Raw genomic sequence first — 16,137 nt, forward strand, 5'->3', positions numbered from 1 at the left:
AAAAACAAAGGGATATAAACTGGCCATCAACAAGTTTAGGCTTGAACTTAGATGAAGGTTTCTAACCATCAGAGGAGTGAAGTTCTGGAACTGCCTTCCCAGGGGAGCAAAGGGTGGTGGTGGGGGGAGAACTGGCTTCAAGACTGAGCTTGAGAAGTTTATGGAGGGGACGGTACGATGAGACTGCCTACAATGGCATGTGGCCCATCGGCGACTGCTAGCATCAAATATTCCCAACGGCCAGTGATGGACACTAGATGGGGAGGGCTCTGAGTTACTACAGAGAAAATCCTTTCCCAGGTGTCTGGCTGGTGGGTCTCACCAACATGTTCAGGGTTCAACCACATTTGGGGTCAGGAAGGATTTTTTCCCCCAAGTCAGATTGGCAGAGACCCTGGGGGAGAGGGGATGATCACCTTCCTCTGCAGCATGGGACGAGTCACGTGCTGGTTTGAACTAGTGCAAATGGTGGATTCTCTGTAACTTGACATCTTTAAATGATGATTTGAGGAGTTTAGTAACTCAGCCAGAGGTCAGGGGTCTGTTACAGGAGGGGGTGGGTGAGATTCTATGGCCTGCGATGGAGGTCAGGAGGTCGGACTAGATGAACATGATGGTCTCTTCTGGCCTTAAAGTCTGTGAATGAACTTTTTGGCACCATAACACAGAACATGATACTGCTAGTAGTTGAAGGCAATGGGAGTTTTCCATGCACCAGGGACTCCTGAGGTGGCAGAAGGTTAAAGCTATGCTTTTCCTACGAGGTTCCTTCTTCAGACACAGACTGACTGAAATTGCTTTTCCTCTGCCCTGTAGATCATCATGCTGAAGAATGACATTCACCACTGCAAAGCATCAGGGATATTTCTGCGCTTGGCAGCAGGAGGTCTGATTGCAGACAATAACATCCATTCAAACTGCGAGGCGGGGGTGGATATCCGGAAGGGAGCCAACCCTCTGATACTGGTAGGTACATTCCCTCTGCCTGGGTCTGTCTGACGCTCCTTCTTTTTGGGGGCCAAAAAGGCACCGAACATTCCTGTCTGACCTGCCCTGGAGAGTCACCCTGGCCTTTAAGAACTAAAGGATTTTGGCTTCTTGCCCCAAGTCTAACCTTTTTGGGTTCTTCGTTAGTGAATTCTGCCTCAAAATAATCTGCTTGATTCAGCAGGCCTCCTGTTGGACAAGCGTATTTCATTTGACACTGAAATGGTGACTCCAGGCAAACAGGCTATAGGGCTATTTAAACAATCCCCAAATGTCACCTACCTTGCAGTTGCTATGCTTAGGGAAAGAACAGTTACCTACAGGGCATCAGGGCATTCTCCTCACTCTAAACCGCGTATCAAATGGACATTGAAATAGAGCAATGAAGTCACCTGTGCAGTCATGCTGTAAATGATGCAGTTGTGATAAATTGCACCTTGCGCTTTGGATCAGCTCACCTGCCCTCTGCCCACCGTTCTGTCTGCCCTGGGTTTAAATCTCTGAGCAGCAGCCACCAGTGGGGGAAAAAAATGCAACCAGCCCCAATAATGTGTCCTCTTGCCCTTCTGATGTGGAATTTCCTCCCTAAGTTGCCGCGTGCCGACTTCCAAGATGGGCAGTATTGTTACTATTTATTAAACATTGTTATTACAGTCGCACCCAAAGGTCTAAGTCATGACTGGGACTCCATTGTGCCGGGTGCTGTACAAACACTGCCTCCAATCTGAATTACCTCCCCAAGGCCGCGCTGGCCCAAGCCCCAGGATGGGTAATATTCAGCCCTGCGCCAGGGTCAGGTTTAAAATCCAGTATTTTGCAACTCTGTAGCGCTTGAAACAGGAGCTTCCCATTGGGAAGAGCTGAGCAGCCAACAGCTCCCATTGCTCTCAGCTGGGGAGAAGGGAATCCCCATTGCTCTCAGCGGGAGCTGTGGGGCACTGAGCATTTTCGAAAATCTGTCCCATAGCGCTTCTGTCCTTCCTCCCCTCAGCCCGTCTGCCCCGGGATCGGCTTAGACTAGGCTCTTACCCTGTCCGTCAGCACCCTGTAACCACTCCCTTGGTTACAGGGAGCACTCAGATGACATAACGAGCTGAGGACCAAAGCAGCCTGACCTGGGCTGTGTTCCAGGGCTACCAAGAAGTATGATGTTCTTGCGTAGAGCCCGGAGAGATCTTTATGTGGAGGAAACTGGAAGACTGAGCGTGACACACTCGCCGTCCTTGCTCTAAGCTTGTTCATCAAGCTCTGTTTACCCCTCTGTTTCTGTCCCCTGAAAGAGCCGGTCCCGGCTGCAGTAAAGGCAGCGTGTCGCCATTTGAGTGCACCTAGCAGGACATTCACATGCCTCAGGATTAAGTGGCGGCCCCATGTATGTGTGTGAGAAGCATGGAGGTGTATCGCTCCACTCACGGATCATGCCCGCCGCAGACAAAACAAAATCCTTTCCATGTCAGCTGCACAGGACTGCTCTCTCCAGCAGCGGGGAGGGCCCCTGACTGGTACGGGAGAGACAGAGCTTCCACTTCCATGGTGCTGCCCCCAATTCATATCAGGGCTGACCAATGTGTTTTTTTCCTCCTCTGCTGGCTGTTTGGTAATGATCAACCTCTACCCAGCAGGCACATCACAGAGAGACACTGCCCAGCATGGCACCCTAGTTGGGTGTCCTCTGGCATGCCAGGGATTGAATGGGCATGAAGACCTCTGTCCCCAGACCTATCCAGGGTCAGGACCCATTGGCAGGGCAGGGTGGGGATGGCTGCAGTGCTACTGTAGCAGCTGGGTACATAGAGGGGGGACTCCAGTCATGCCAGGTTTGTAGATCCAGCATCTGTTTAATAGGCAACAGGTTTAATACAAACAAGAGGAAGTGCTTTTTCCACAAAATGCACAATTAACCTGTGGAACTCATTGCCAGGGGATGTTGTGAAGGCCAAAAGTATAACTGGGCTCAAAAAAAGAATTAGATCTGTTCCTGGAGGATAGGTCCATTGAGGGCTGTTAGCCAAGATGGTCAGGGATGTAACCCCTTGCTCTGGGTGTCCCTAGCCTCTGATTGCCAGAAGCGGGGCATGGGAGATAGGGTGGCTCACTCAATGATTGCCTGTTCTGTTCATTCCCTCTGGAGCATCTGGCATTGGCCACTGTCAGAGGCAGGATGCTGGGCTAGGTGGACATTGGTCTGACCCATTGTGGCAGCTTTAAAGTTATTTCAATGCGCAGTAAATTTGTGCAGGAAAACTAAAAGTGGAACAAGACTTTGGTCCACTAAAGGGGTTTCTGTTTTTGTGACCCCTCCTGGCAACTGGGTCCATTGTCCACATCCCTCTCCATACAAGCTGCCCATCTCTCTCCTGCAATCTCCTGTCGTGTACTCGTCTGAGTGATCTCTCCTCTGTTTTGCCTTTATTCTCTCCGCATGTGCATAAATGAAATTGCAGTGTAATAAGATACACAGTGGCCTTCGCTCAGGCATCGTTGTCCTTGGCAACGGAAAAGGAATCATCCGTAGCAATCAGATCTATGGGAATAAAGAAGCCGGCATTTATATTCTGTATAATGGGAACCCCATTGTGAGGTATGTTATTAAGCAATGACCTCTCTCGCTCCCTCCTTTCATGTTTGTCTCCCCTCCCCTCCCCCCGTATGTTTTTCATGTATTAACCTCCTTCCCCAGGTAAGGAGCAGAAATATCACTGTTATGGGGCTTTTCTGTGGCTGCCTCTGTCCCCAAGAGCTCCCATGTGCAGTTCTCTAATGCTGACCTTTGATTTCAAAGGGAAACGGGCTTTGCCAGCGCTGCATTGTTCAGAGAAGGTGGCCGCTGGACTCGGAGTCGGAGGGAGTAAATTCTTTAGACAAGTAATTGCCATTCTGGTTTGTCTTCCTGCTGAAAATCCTCCTAGCACTTTATTTCTTTTGGAGGTTGCTGACTACAGCCGATCCGTTTGAACAGGAGTGTCAGAGCCTGGCAGGTTTCCTTCAGACTAGCAGAATTCAGCTGACTTCATTCTTTGGCTGTGGTTCTTTGTGAACTCTTCCTACATGCTGCACATAGCTCCTGGTGAGGAGGGGGACAGCATGTGCTGTTTTCCAGGGTGTCTCCTGGCTATAGAGAGCAGAGATTGGATCATGTGCTAATCCATGCTGGGACTGATCCAGACTCAGTGCAAAATCACCCCAAGCATGTCATAGACTCCCCAAGGCCAGAAGGAACTGCTGTGATCATCTTGTCTGACGCTGATCATGTAGTAAAGCCTCAATGTGTCCATCCCCCTCTGCCCCCTCATGCACACCCTGCCTGGCAACCCTGTCATGAAATCACAGCACCTGGGTAGTTTGATTAGTCATTGATGCTGGAATTGAAAAGTGAGCTCTGGCCCCCTCCCCTCAGGAGAGTAATGCTTTTAGCCTTGATAAAATGGGTGGGACATCTCCTTTGGGTCATATCCTGCCTTAGAATTGTGCGCACAACCCTGCTGGCAGGGGAAGCAGAATGTTCCCCCTGAGGGCAGGGCACTGCCACCTGGGCAGATGGTTTCGTGGTGTGGGAGTGAGGGGGTGCACTCCCCTGGTGCAGGTGACCCACGTTAAGCAAAGCGGCCTCCTCCTTAACCTTGACCTTGCTGCGCTCCCTGGTAAGAAGCATTTCAATGCCTGGTGCGTTCCAAGGAGGGGCGGGGGATGGATCTATACTCTGCACCTGCCAGAGTCAGTGGGCAACAGGCAGCAATGGTACGTGCCAGCCGCCTCTCCTGAGGGGAAACGGAAAGCCATGCAGCTCGCCGAGTCCTCTTCTCCTCTGATTTTAGTTCAGAGGTTTGCCCTGGTCATTTTGGTCAGAAATGGCCCTGCCCCTTGCTGTTGGGATGGTTGGTTGCTGCCCTCCCACCCCAGACATGGCTGCATTTAGTAGTATTATTTATATTGCAGTAGAACCTAGAGATCCTAACTGAGATCAGGGCCCCACACCGAGTGGGAGACAGTCCCTGCCCTGTGGAACTTACAGTCCAAGTAAACGAAGGAAGAATGATCTTCCCAGGAGTAGAGATCAGGAACAGAGGCAAAGAGAAACAAGTAACTTGTGTGTACACACACACACACACACACACACAAGTAGGATCAGGAAATGAATGAAAAACACACACACACACACACACAAGTAGGATCAGGAAATGAATGAAAAACACACACACACACACACACACACAGCAGGATCAGGAAATGAATGCAGCTCACCTGTGTCTGAATCTATTGCCCTAATCATTAGGGAGCCCTTCCTCTCATTCTGTTCATATATTGGGACCAGAGCTTGTAAAGCATGTTGGGGTGAAAATTGCCGTATCAACATGCAATATTAGAACACTTAACGTTGTGAAATAAGCTGCCATATTTCCTTCATTTGCCTCCCCCCCCATGATGCTCTTTTGTTTGACTTTTAAGTAATTTGAGTTTTGTATTTTAAATAGTAATAACCATACTGTGCATTTAGATAAAGTGACTTTCATCCTGAAGGAGCCCAAATTGCATCACAAAGTCTATTAAAGCCACTTCAGCCACTGTTGAAATGTAGCCCCCTCTGGGGTGGAATCTAGGATGGAATTCATGTAACGGCTCACAGCAACACTACACATCAGTTTAGGCAAGAAAAATATTATGTGGAATTGTAACTGCAAGGGATGTGTAGTAGGCAGAATGTGATTATTCATGCTAAGAATACGTATAATTAAGCCCAAATCTTGCAGTCCTTATTTAAGTAAAACTCCCACTAACTTCTCATTAGTCCATGTTCTGTGCTGAGTGCAGAGCTGAAAGTAGTCTTGTAAGCTACTTGTAAAAAGGCTTAAGTATAAGTTGCAGAACCACTTGTTCCAGGATGGGAGCTAGGGTTGGCAAGTGCAAGACAGATTTACTGTGCTGTAAACCACCAGGGTCAAGAGGGAGTCTCTTTTATAAAGGATTGTGGAAGTGCTCCATCAGACAAGTAGCAATTTCTGAAATGGACCGGTCTTCGTGATGGTGTGGCTAATAAGTCTGGAGAAAGACAGGCTGAAGAGCCAGTGATTAGTTATGTAGCTTTCATTCTCTCCCTAGTCACAGTGTCGTTGGCAGGTTGCCGAAGCAGGTTACAATCAAGAGTAATCAAGATCAGTTGTTGATGCAAGAGAGGAGGAAAGGGAACGAGGAGGCAGGGATAATTTACTCTCGGGTTCCAGTAGGGGAAGAAATTTTATTCTGCCCAATCGTTGCTGAGCAGGCCATGGGAATTTAAAAGAACCCTTGCCTTCGCTCCGCTACCAGTCGCATGCCTGATTTCCCCCTGCATTCAGAAGCCCTCTTGTTCCGTCCAGGCACATCATTCTGGGCTGCTCTCACAACGCCGTGGGACAGCGAGCCTTCCGTGGCTACTGCTGAAACCGAAGCCGCTGTCCCTGTTGTGACTCTAAATATGCAGAGAATAGGGATCGGCATGGCAGTAGTTGACTGAGTTAGATACATAAGCCTGTCGTCCAAACCTTTTAACTGTCCTGTCCGGCTGCCTGTAATTCGGACAGATAACTTCCAGATGCTGGGTTTGTAGCCAAAGCTCCTAGGCGCTGAACTACCATTGATTTTGATGCCCTTAGGCTCCTCGGCACTTTTTAAAGTCCCAGTAGGTACCTAGGTGCCTAGATACCTTTATAAATCTGGCCCTTAGTGACTTTGGAGCCTATGTTCCATTTTCCAAAGCACTTAAGTCAGGACTTAGGCTCCAAAGGGCCCAATCCTCAAAGGTATCTAGGTGCTGGTCCGTTGATTTCAGTGGGAGTTAGGCACCGAAATGCCTCTGAGGATTAGGGCCCGAAATGATCAAGGTGCTTTTGGAAATAGGACTGATGCTCCTAAATCACATAGGTGCTTTTGAAGTTCTTACTGCGGTGGGGTAGCTCCGTTTCCCTTCTCAGGCACTGAATCGTATGTGGACAATAGGACATAGATGTCGTGGTCCCTGGCTGCACCTTTAAAAATACCCTCCTGTCTGAGCTTTGGATTTCGGCACAGCAGGGAAATGTGACTGTTAGCCAGCCAGAGGGTTACCCCTTTGGACATCTGAATGTCATTTGGATGCGTCTCCCGGGGCAAGATTTTGGAAATTCTTCTCAACTCCCATGAAATGTCAAATGCACAGCGAGTGCGGGTACCGTATCTCAGCTTTTCAGTTCTTCGTGCGTTGCTCACTGTGTTTCTGTTGTAGTCATGGAGCAAGGTTGGCTTCCTCCGGCTGTCAAAGCTGAGCTGTGCTGACTAGGCATTAAGTGTAATTGAGCCTGGAGCGACGAGCGACTGCTTTGAATTCAAGCTGTGCAGTCGTGAGCACAGGAACTTCCCTCTGCACATGCAGAAAATGGGAGGGCGGTGCCCCAGCCTTCTTTCATGCTGTCAGGTGCCCAAGGGCAGCGAAAGCCCCTCCTTTCCGCTTGTCCTCGGTGCTTCGTCTGCACTTGGAGAAATACTGTCCTGTGCGTGCAATCTGACGCCCACTTTGAGAGAAAATAGCCCTGGCCCCCTTGATTCCAGTCACTAGCCTGCTCAGTGATTCAGCCCGGATGCAACAAAGCATGTTAAACATCTCCCTAGAGTCCCTAGCGGCTCATTCCCTGGTGAGTTTCTGTTTGTGGCTTGGATTTCTGTCCCTGGGTCCAGTGTTGATTTTCAACCCTCTCTTGCTGGGTGGGCACTGAGGCAGGTCCTGTGTGAGGTTCTGTAGTCGGTAGATAGATTTTCCTTTTTGCAAACTCGAGGCTAAATTGTACGGGTTGAGCACAGTCCCTTGTACGGGGTGCTGCACCAGCACAGTGCCCCTGAGAGCAGCAGAGGGCTCTGTGCTTCCCAGGGGATCCCTCCTCTGCTAAGGAAGGGAACAGGTTTACTTCAATGGTGCAACCTACTCCTCACACAGACCAGCTCTGCTGCATGTGAGGGTATGCAGAGTCCTGGCTGTGCCTGCCTACGCCGACCTTCCCCTCTCCCTTCCCCATAAGCTCCCACCAGGGGAAGGCCCCACTGACTGCAGAAACCATGATTCTGGGCAGCCCTTGTTCATGCTGCTCAAAGTAAGGAGGGGGGTTTAAAAGAGTTCTAAAAGAGCTGGCTGGCCATGAGCTCCCAGTGCAACACTGTGGCCAAAAGAGCTAATGCGATCCTGGGATGCATAAACTGAGGGATCTTGAGTAGGAGCAGAGAGATTTTTACTTGTTTTTGGCACTGGTGCCACCTCTGCTGGGAATCCTGTGTCCAGTTCTGGTTCCCACAAGTTAAGAAGGATGTTGCTAAACAGGAGAGGGTTCAGAGAAGAGACTAGAAAACCTGCCTTCTAGTGATAGACTTAAGGAACTCGGTCTCTTTAGCTTAACAGAAATAAGGATAAAGGGTGACTTGATATAAGTACCTACATGGGGAACAAATATTTAATAATGGGCTCTCCAGTCTAGCAGAGAAAGGGCTAACGTGATCCAGTGGCTGGAAGTTGAAGCTAGACAAATTCAGGTTGGAAATCAGGCATAATTTTTTTTTTTTAAACAGTGAGCACGGTTAACCATTGGAACAACTCACCAAGGGCCGTGGTGGAGTCTCCATCCCTGACAATTTTTAAATTCAGTTTGGATGTTTTTCTAAGAGCCCTGTTTAGAATTATTTGTGGGGCAGGCCTCTGGCCTGTGCTATGCAAGAGGTCAGGCTAGGTGAGCATGATGGTCCCTTTCGGCCTAGGAATCTATGGGGTGCTCTCTGCTACCTGCCAGGTGGCTGCAGAGGGGCGAGCTACAATCTCAGGGCTTGTCTTCCCTACAGAGTTAACTTGAGTTAAAACTCGAGTGTTGCCCCATACCTGAGTCCCATCCCCACACACCCCCTTGACTCAAGTGCAGTGGTGCTTTTCCCTCGAGTTGGCTGGTCCATCGGCTCCAGCTTGAGTTAGCACAACTTGTCAGCTGCTAACAGGGCCACCCTGCAGCGTGGATGCAGGCTAGCTCCACTTGAGAGTTACAAGTCCTCCAGTGCCTTCCCATAATTCCGCCGGTATGGCCAGACACAACAGACAAATTCTCCCACAGTTCGCGGGGAAAGAGTGGCCAGAGCGGCTCAGCAGAGTGCAGTGCAAAGAACCATGGGGTGGGCTCCCAGAAATCTCAGCAGCACGCCCGAGTGAGGAGCCAGCAGCTCCAGTGTTCTCTCGCGGCCGGGCCGTTCTCAGTCGAGCGAGGCTGACTGGAGAGGAGTCGCTTGAGTGAGGCTGACTCCCACTAACTCTGCGGTGAAGACAGACCCTCAGGTGCCGGAGGGGAGACTATTAATACACTGTAAAGCTTGTAGCTTCTCACAGTAGATCATATGTCATGTTGGAGATGAAGTAACCCTTTCCCATTCCACAGCATTGCCAAAGGCCTCATGCATCTTCGCTGGCTGCAGGCGGAGGCTCTTTTCATCCTGGATGATGACCCATCGCTGTTAGGAAGATATGGGGTTTTGGCCCTGGTGGGGGATCCTTAATCACACTGCTGTGCAGGTGCTTCAGGATGTCATGCTGCTGACATCAGTGAAACTGCTCCTTTGCGAAGAGGCCCTCGGGTGAGAATGCGGGGTCCCTATATCACAGGGCAGGGTTCCCTCCCCCTGGAGTCCTCACGGCAAACAGGCCTCACGCATTCCTGCATAGGTCCAGTGCTGTGTGCGTCATTCCCAATGTGCTACACCCCAGAGCATAAAGCTTCTCACCTTCTCCCTCGGTGCAGGGGGGGAGATCTCATCGCTCGGAGATCCAGGGCGTCTCTGGCCCTTCCTCCCAGCCTCCCTTGTCTTGTGTTTAACTGTCCCCCCATGACAAGCTGAATCTCCTGGGCAGCTGTTTAATCATCCAGTCCCTGACTGATTGTCTCCTCAGTCTGGCCCATGCTTGGGGAGTGCAGTGACAGATGCAACAAAATATAATACTGTATATTGAAGCAGGCAAGTGCTGCTTCTGACTTGTTGTAGAGCGGGGGCACCACCATTTTGGGCCCCACCAAAAATTATACAAACCTGCCGCCTATGGCAGTGACCAGTCAGCCGTAGGTGACTCACAACCTACAAGCCCCTTGTTGGGACTTACTGGTACAGCACCCAGGGGCCTTGGCTTTCCCAGAATGTTTCCCCTGGCTAGAGTGAAACGGTCCCCAGGGGAACGATTCTTTTTGTGTCGCCTGCATTCAGTCTCCCTTCCTGAGCTGAGCTTGCTCTGCGGACTCGGAGGAGAAGGGGATATTGTATGTGCCGCTCGGTGCGGTACCAGAGCAGTGGTGGTGCACGCCGATGTGTTTGCTGGCCAACAATGTGATATGTCATCGGTGTATTTCAAAGCACGATCCAGTAAGTTCATAACCACCTGGCGAGAGCAGCCCAGGCGGATGAAAGAAGCCTGTTGGCGGTGCAGTGCAGTGTGGCAGGTACTGAGTTCTTGGCAAATGCTGCGTGCACATCACAAGCTCTGAGTGCTGCTAATTATGTTCTACCCCCCGGCTGTTTGGCCAGGAAGCCCGCGTGCTGATCCTGTGTGCAAACGAGAATGGAAGGGCTCTGCTTCTGTCGCTGCCTCCCGGCTGCACTCTCCAGCCCCTCTCCAACAGGGCTGATCCACCGTCCCTGCAAACAGCCAGCCAGAAGCCCTTGCCTCCCCCTTGATGGGGAACGCTATGCTCAGTTTAAACCCTGTTGCCACTGAATAACCCCAATCGTTAGCACCTCCTTGCAGCCGAGAATTCTGTAGATCTCCGCTCCCTCCCTTTCTCCTTGCTTGCCTGTCCCTGTGCTCTCCCTACCAGAGAGGGGATTGTCTTGAGCTTTCTGGCAAGACACAGAGATTTCCAGCCAATGACCACTCCGTGCCTCAGTTTCCCCACGTGTAAAATAGGAGTAATAGTAACCGCTGCAAATTGCTTTGAAATCCTCTGAGAGTAGGCCCTGTCAGTGCAAAGGGTAAGCAGTCGCACAGGAGCCAGCCATCTGTTTTCATACAAAACTCCCATTAACCCCAATGACTGTTTGTTTGTTATAGTTGTATTATGGTAGCAGCAAGGGGACTGACCGCCCCCCCTTGTGCTAGTCACTGTACAGACATTTACCAAAGAGACAGTCTTTGCCTCACAGAGTTTGTAATCTAAGTGTAAGGCAAGAGACATGGAACAATGGCCGGCCAAGGTGGCACAGACAAAAGATTCAGCTGCCTGATCTTTGTCACAGAGCCTGCACCAGGAGCTCGTCAATAAACAGCAGCACTGGTTTTAAAGGATACTATCACGCTGCCAAACAAAAAATGTGGGCATAGTTAGTTTCTCCAGTGCATTCTGAAGTGTGTTATACCCGTGAATGAGCTGCTATTGTTCTAAATGTTTGCACCCCCTCACTGAATTGGGGCAGAACAGAAGATGCATTTTTGGAAAGTTAACTGAATTAAATAGTTGGGTGGATGTGTGTGTGCGTATTTGTGTGGGCAGAGGTACGGTACTTTCTCCCTTTGTTGTGTGGCAGCAGCTCTCTATATAAATAGCTATTTCTAAATATTGCGTCTTTTGTGAGTACTGCATTGTATTTCAGGGACACAGAGATTCTAATGCATAATGCTGTAATATTATTATGTCCGTTTTCTCAACACACACTAGTAATAGAGAAAATGCGGATGCTTCTCTGTATAGCACAAATACAATTGCAAATAGGAGTAAATGAATGCATGCTCTGAGCGTGCACAAACTGAGACATTCAATATATAATGGCCAAATGCCCATATGATCATTCAGCGCTTCCTGTGGCCTTGGACTGTCCGTTCTAAAACACCGCCCATTTAGGGTGTGGAGGACCCTCATGATTTTTGGCCCAAATCTTCACAGATATTTAAATCAATGGAAATCAGGAGCCTGCAAACCTCTGAGGATCTGGGCCTTTGCACTCCCCATGTTGCCTGTTGCTTGAGCACAGTCCATGAACGGAGATGGTGCACTGCGCACAGACGGATCCCAAATGTCATTAATTTACAGTGAGAATAAGGGGGTAAAAACTGCAGCGTGTTGCCTTTTATGCCCAACGTTGGGAAGATGTGAGACGCAGGGCCCTTTATTCTCGTGAGTAATCCTTGCTCGGGCAAGGGGTCCTGTTGAAATCATTGGGACAGCGTGGGTAAGTGTCTCAGGATGAGACTGCAATTGCTTTTCTAACAAACAGCTCTGTGGTTTTTACCCTCTGGCTTGCCTCACTCTTTATGACACAGCAAACTGAAAACAATTAAAGTGCAACTTACTGAGCCAAAATCCACCCTTCCTTACCCCTGTGCGACCACGGGAGTGTAAATGACAGTACGATTTGTCCCCCTGTTCCAGAATAAACAGTGTGACATCTTGTCCCATGATGCTTCTGAACTAAAATATCTGACTTTTATTTTTGCTTTGAAATAAAACGTGCACATTATGCTTTGATGTATCAGGCCAGTTTTTTGCCAACTGGGACTAACCCATGTGGCTTCGCTTGAATTGTTGTGGATTTGCATTGGAAAGCAGAATCTGGCCTATTCTTTTCAGTTTACTTTGCCTTCCATTGATGCATTGATGTGTGTTATGGGGGTTCTCTCTGCATCGTGTTAATGGAGGATCATCCCATTTGATGCCCGTTACTTAGGTTTGAGGGTTATATTTATGACAATCTGTGAGCGGAGAGCATTTTTCAAACCTGCTGTTTCCTAATTTTGTGGCTGCTTCTTTATGTTTTATAACAAGTATATTAGCAGGACTTGCAACATGATGTATGTTTCCAAGAATAGCTGTCTCTAATGATAGGGTTGCTTCTGTTGCTTTGTATTTCAGCATGTTTTCCCCCATTTGATTGGCATTACAATTCATATTTTGAATCACATGAAAGTTATCCAAACGCCTGCAGCTCCATTGTCTTATCAGTTCTGCGTGTATCATCTCCTCTGTCTATTTTTCCCTGGTTACACATGACCACTTTATTGTCACTACAAAGCTTGCTGCATTCTCATTAAAGAAGAAAAGGAACTGAACTGCAGCCTAGAGCCAATCAAGCAGGCAGCACTTTGAACAGAAGCGCTCCCTGCTGGGTAATGAGTAAAGGATATAAGGGCTATTACATCAGTTCATTTAACCCACAAAGTCTAGTTAGGGCAAATCTGTGTGTGATAAACATATAATAAAAAAAGCAACCACGATGGTAGCTAACTTTTTCATTTCTTTCTACTCTAGTGGGAACCATATATTCCAGGGGCTTGCAGCTGGTATAGCAGTGAATGAGAATGGAAGAGGCCAAATAATAGGTATATAATTTAAAAGCAGCTTTGTTATGCATGATAGACGGTGCTTTCTAATGGGCGTCGAGCTTCTAAGTCATATTTAGATGCATCTTTCTTGCAAAGTTATTTTTGTTTTAGACTCAGTGGCTGGGTGCAAACTCCATTGGAATCAACCTTAGACTTAGGGTATGTCTTCACTACCTGCCCGAACGGCGGGTAGCGATTGATCTATCAGGGATTGATGTATTGCGTCTTGTCTAGACGCGATACATCGATCCCCGAACAAGCTCCCCATCGACTCCGGAACTCCACCAGGGCGAGCGGTGGTAGCAGAGTCGACAGGGGAGCGGCGGCCGTCGATCTCGCGCCGCGAGGATGGGAAGTAAGTCAATCTAAGATGCGTCGACTTCCGCTATGCTGTTCTCATAGCTGAAGTTGCATATCTTAGATCGATTCCCTCCTCTACCCCAGTGTAGACCAGGTCTTAGATCATCAGACCATATGCCAATAAGGGAGGGTGTAGGCATGTCTTTTCTGTATTGTTTCGCTGGAATAATGGATTTCTCCTTGGCGTTGTTTGTTCGTAGAGCTGTGCTATGGAAGCAGCATTCCAGATCAACTGTATTTTTACTCATCCAGTATTTGGTTTTCATGGCGAGCTTGAGTCGTCAACGTTATTCTACTTCAGCGGCATCTTGGAGTTGTTTCCCCTAGCAATTGTTCTGCTGAACATATACGGGGGAAGGAGGGAGGCTAATTACGTAGAACTAGTGATACAACTAAGTGCAATTAAGCTGCTGAATACACTGCTGCCCTCCGTTTGCAGTTACAGACAGTAATTATACTTAATTGAATCTTTGCTGTTGTTCCATAGGACAAGATGATAATTGTTGCCCTATTTTCCATCATAAAAAAAAGTAAATACAGGCCCACCACTATGGATTTTTAAAAAAAGACAGTAGGTTTCTAAAAAAGCTGAATTGCTCCCAAGAGACAGGGCAGGATAAATACTCACTAGACCACAGAAGATAGTAATAGTGTGGCTCGCGCTAAAATTAAATCTTTTCTTTTGTTTAGAAAGACAGCGGCCTTTTTAAACAGCAGTAATCAGCCTGTGTTGTAATCACGTGTCCTGTCTCTAGCCATTGTTCTTCTTGCATCTCCTTGTCCTGTACTGCTGCTCTGGTGAGCTGGGATCAGGCCCCTCTGTGATTGGGTAAAGAACGGTCCTTATCCAGGGCCAATCCAGTAAAACTCCCGTTACCTTCGCCGAGAGCAAATTCAGGCCAGTTCTGTGGGATGGTTTGCAAACAAAAAGAAGTGAAATTTGCCAAATCAATGGTGGGTGAAATCCTGGTTCCATTATAGTCATTTTGCTGTTGATTTCAGGATAGAATTCGATGTGTTTTGTGAATCTACTCAGTTCAGCTGTAGGTGCATCATTTCCCCACTTCCCCAGCTGCCCCTGATACAAACAGGGACTTTGCTTTTCAGCTTCCTTGGGGGGAATGAGGACTTCCCAGCAGTGTGTGTGACTGTCAGATGTGTATTTGTTTAGCAGCTACGCCCCGGGGGCGGACGGTGCATAAGAACGCAGCACGGCCTCCCTTCTTTCTGTGGGGCTCTCAGGTGATTTTTTTTCTCTCCTGCTCTGTGTTAGAAAATGTCATTCGTGAGAACCAGTGGGGAGGGGCGGACATCCGGCGCGGGGGCGACCCTGTCCTCAGGAGCAACCTGATCTGCTGTGGCTACTCGGATGGAGTGGTGGTGGGAGAGAGAGGCAAGGGGCTGATCGAAGGAAACACCATTTACGGTAAGAAGCCAAAAACGTGGAAAATGCCTTGAGCTCTCCACGTCCTACTGTGCTGTCTCCCGCCTTTTGCTTAATCCAGGGTCCTGTGCAGCTTTAGAGCTGAGCAAGGGCAGGGAGGTGGGCAGGAAGTCAGTTATGGCTCCCTGATTCTCTGCCCCAGCACAAGTAAGAGCAGCCTGGATGCTGCTCTAACTTGTGCCAGCTGGCTGTGGTCACCAAGGGACCATACCCTAGCTGGGGATAGCCACGCCTCCTTCCCTCTCCCTGCCCCTAACACAGCCCTTGTGCCAGGGGAGGGGTCCCTGGTGATGGGGGGAGCTGGTGTGTGTCCACTGGACTCCTTTACACCGGGGGAATCCATGCTGGGAGACTTACAGCCAATCTCCACTCCCTTTGTCCTGCCTTGGTCTCCCATTCTGTGGATTACCCAGACCAGTAAGAGGTTCTGTCATTACCTTCAGGGGCCTTGGTGCTGTGAAAGTTCCTCGACACCAGTAGCCAGCCCACAATCACAAGGTCTCACCAGCCTAGCTTCTCCTGGCAGGTTGTTGCCAACAGCCTTTCCGGTCCCATCTCCTCAAACTCGGCCTGCCCAAGTTCTTAATTACCAGACCCGTAGTCCGTTCCCCTCTGGTTCATCGTCTGCGCAGCCCTCCTGTTATCAGCTCGCTTCAACACAGACGTTCCACGCAGTTTGTGCAACAGAGACCTGCTTGGGGTGAAAAACAGCAACTGGAAAGGTTCTGCCATCACTGTAAGTTAATCCACCTCCCCTAGAGGTGGAGTCTAGGTTGACGGAAGAATTCTTCTGTCCGTCTAGCGCTGTCTACATCAGGGGTTAGGTCGGCGTAGCTACATTTCTCAGGGTGTGGGTTTTTAACTTCCCTGAGAGACGTAGCTACACCAATGTATGTTTCCAGTATAGACCAGCCCTTTGTTCCCAAACACTGGGGCTTTCTTTGCAGCTTCGAGCTGTTTCTGTTTGCTTGGATGGTTCCTGGTGGTTTTATTCCTGGGCTGGACAATG

General features: G+C 49.1%; 1 protein-coding gene across 3 annotated transcripts in view; it reads left to right on the forward strand.

The window, feature by feature from the left end:
* FBXO10 (F-box protein 10) overlaps positions 1–16,137 on the forward strand; it is a 59,478-nt gene that overhangs the window by 30,700 nt on the left and 12,641 nt on the right. For all 3 annotated transcript variants that reach the window (XM_045022465.1, XM_045022467.1, XM_045022466.1), the window contains exons 4-7: positions 817–966; positions 3,432–3,568; positions 13,251–13,321; positions 14,958–15,110. In XM_045022465.1, the coding sequence (XP_044878400.1) occupies positions 817–966; positions 3,432–3,568; positions 13,251–13,321; positions 14,958–15,110 (511 nt within the window). The remainder of the gene's footprint in view (positions 1–816; positions 967–3,431; positions 3,569–13,250; positions 13,322–14,957; positions 15,111–16,137) is intronic.

The sequence above is a fragment of the Mauremys mutica genome, chromosome 6 (assembly GCF_020497125.1).
Source record: "Mauremys mutica isolate MM-2020 ecotype Southern chromosome 6, ASM2049712v1, whole genome shotgun sequence".
Taxonomy (NCBI): Eukaryota; Metazoa; Chordata; order Testudines; family Geoemydidae; genus Mauremys; species Mauremys mutica.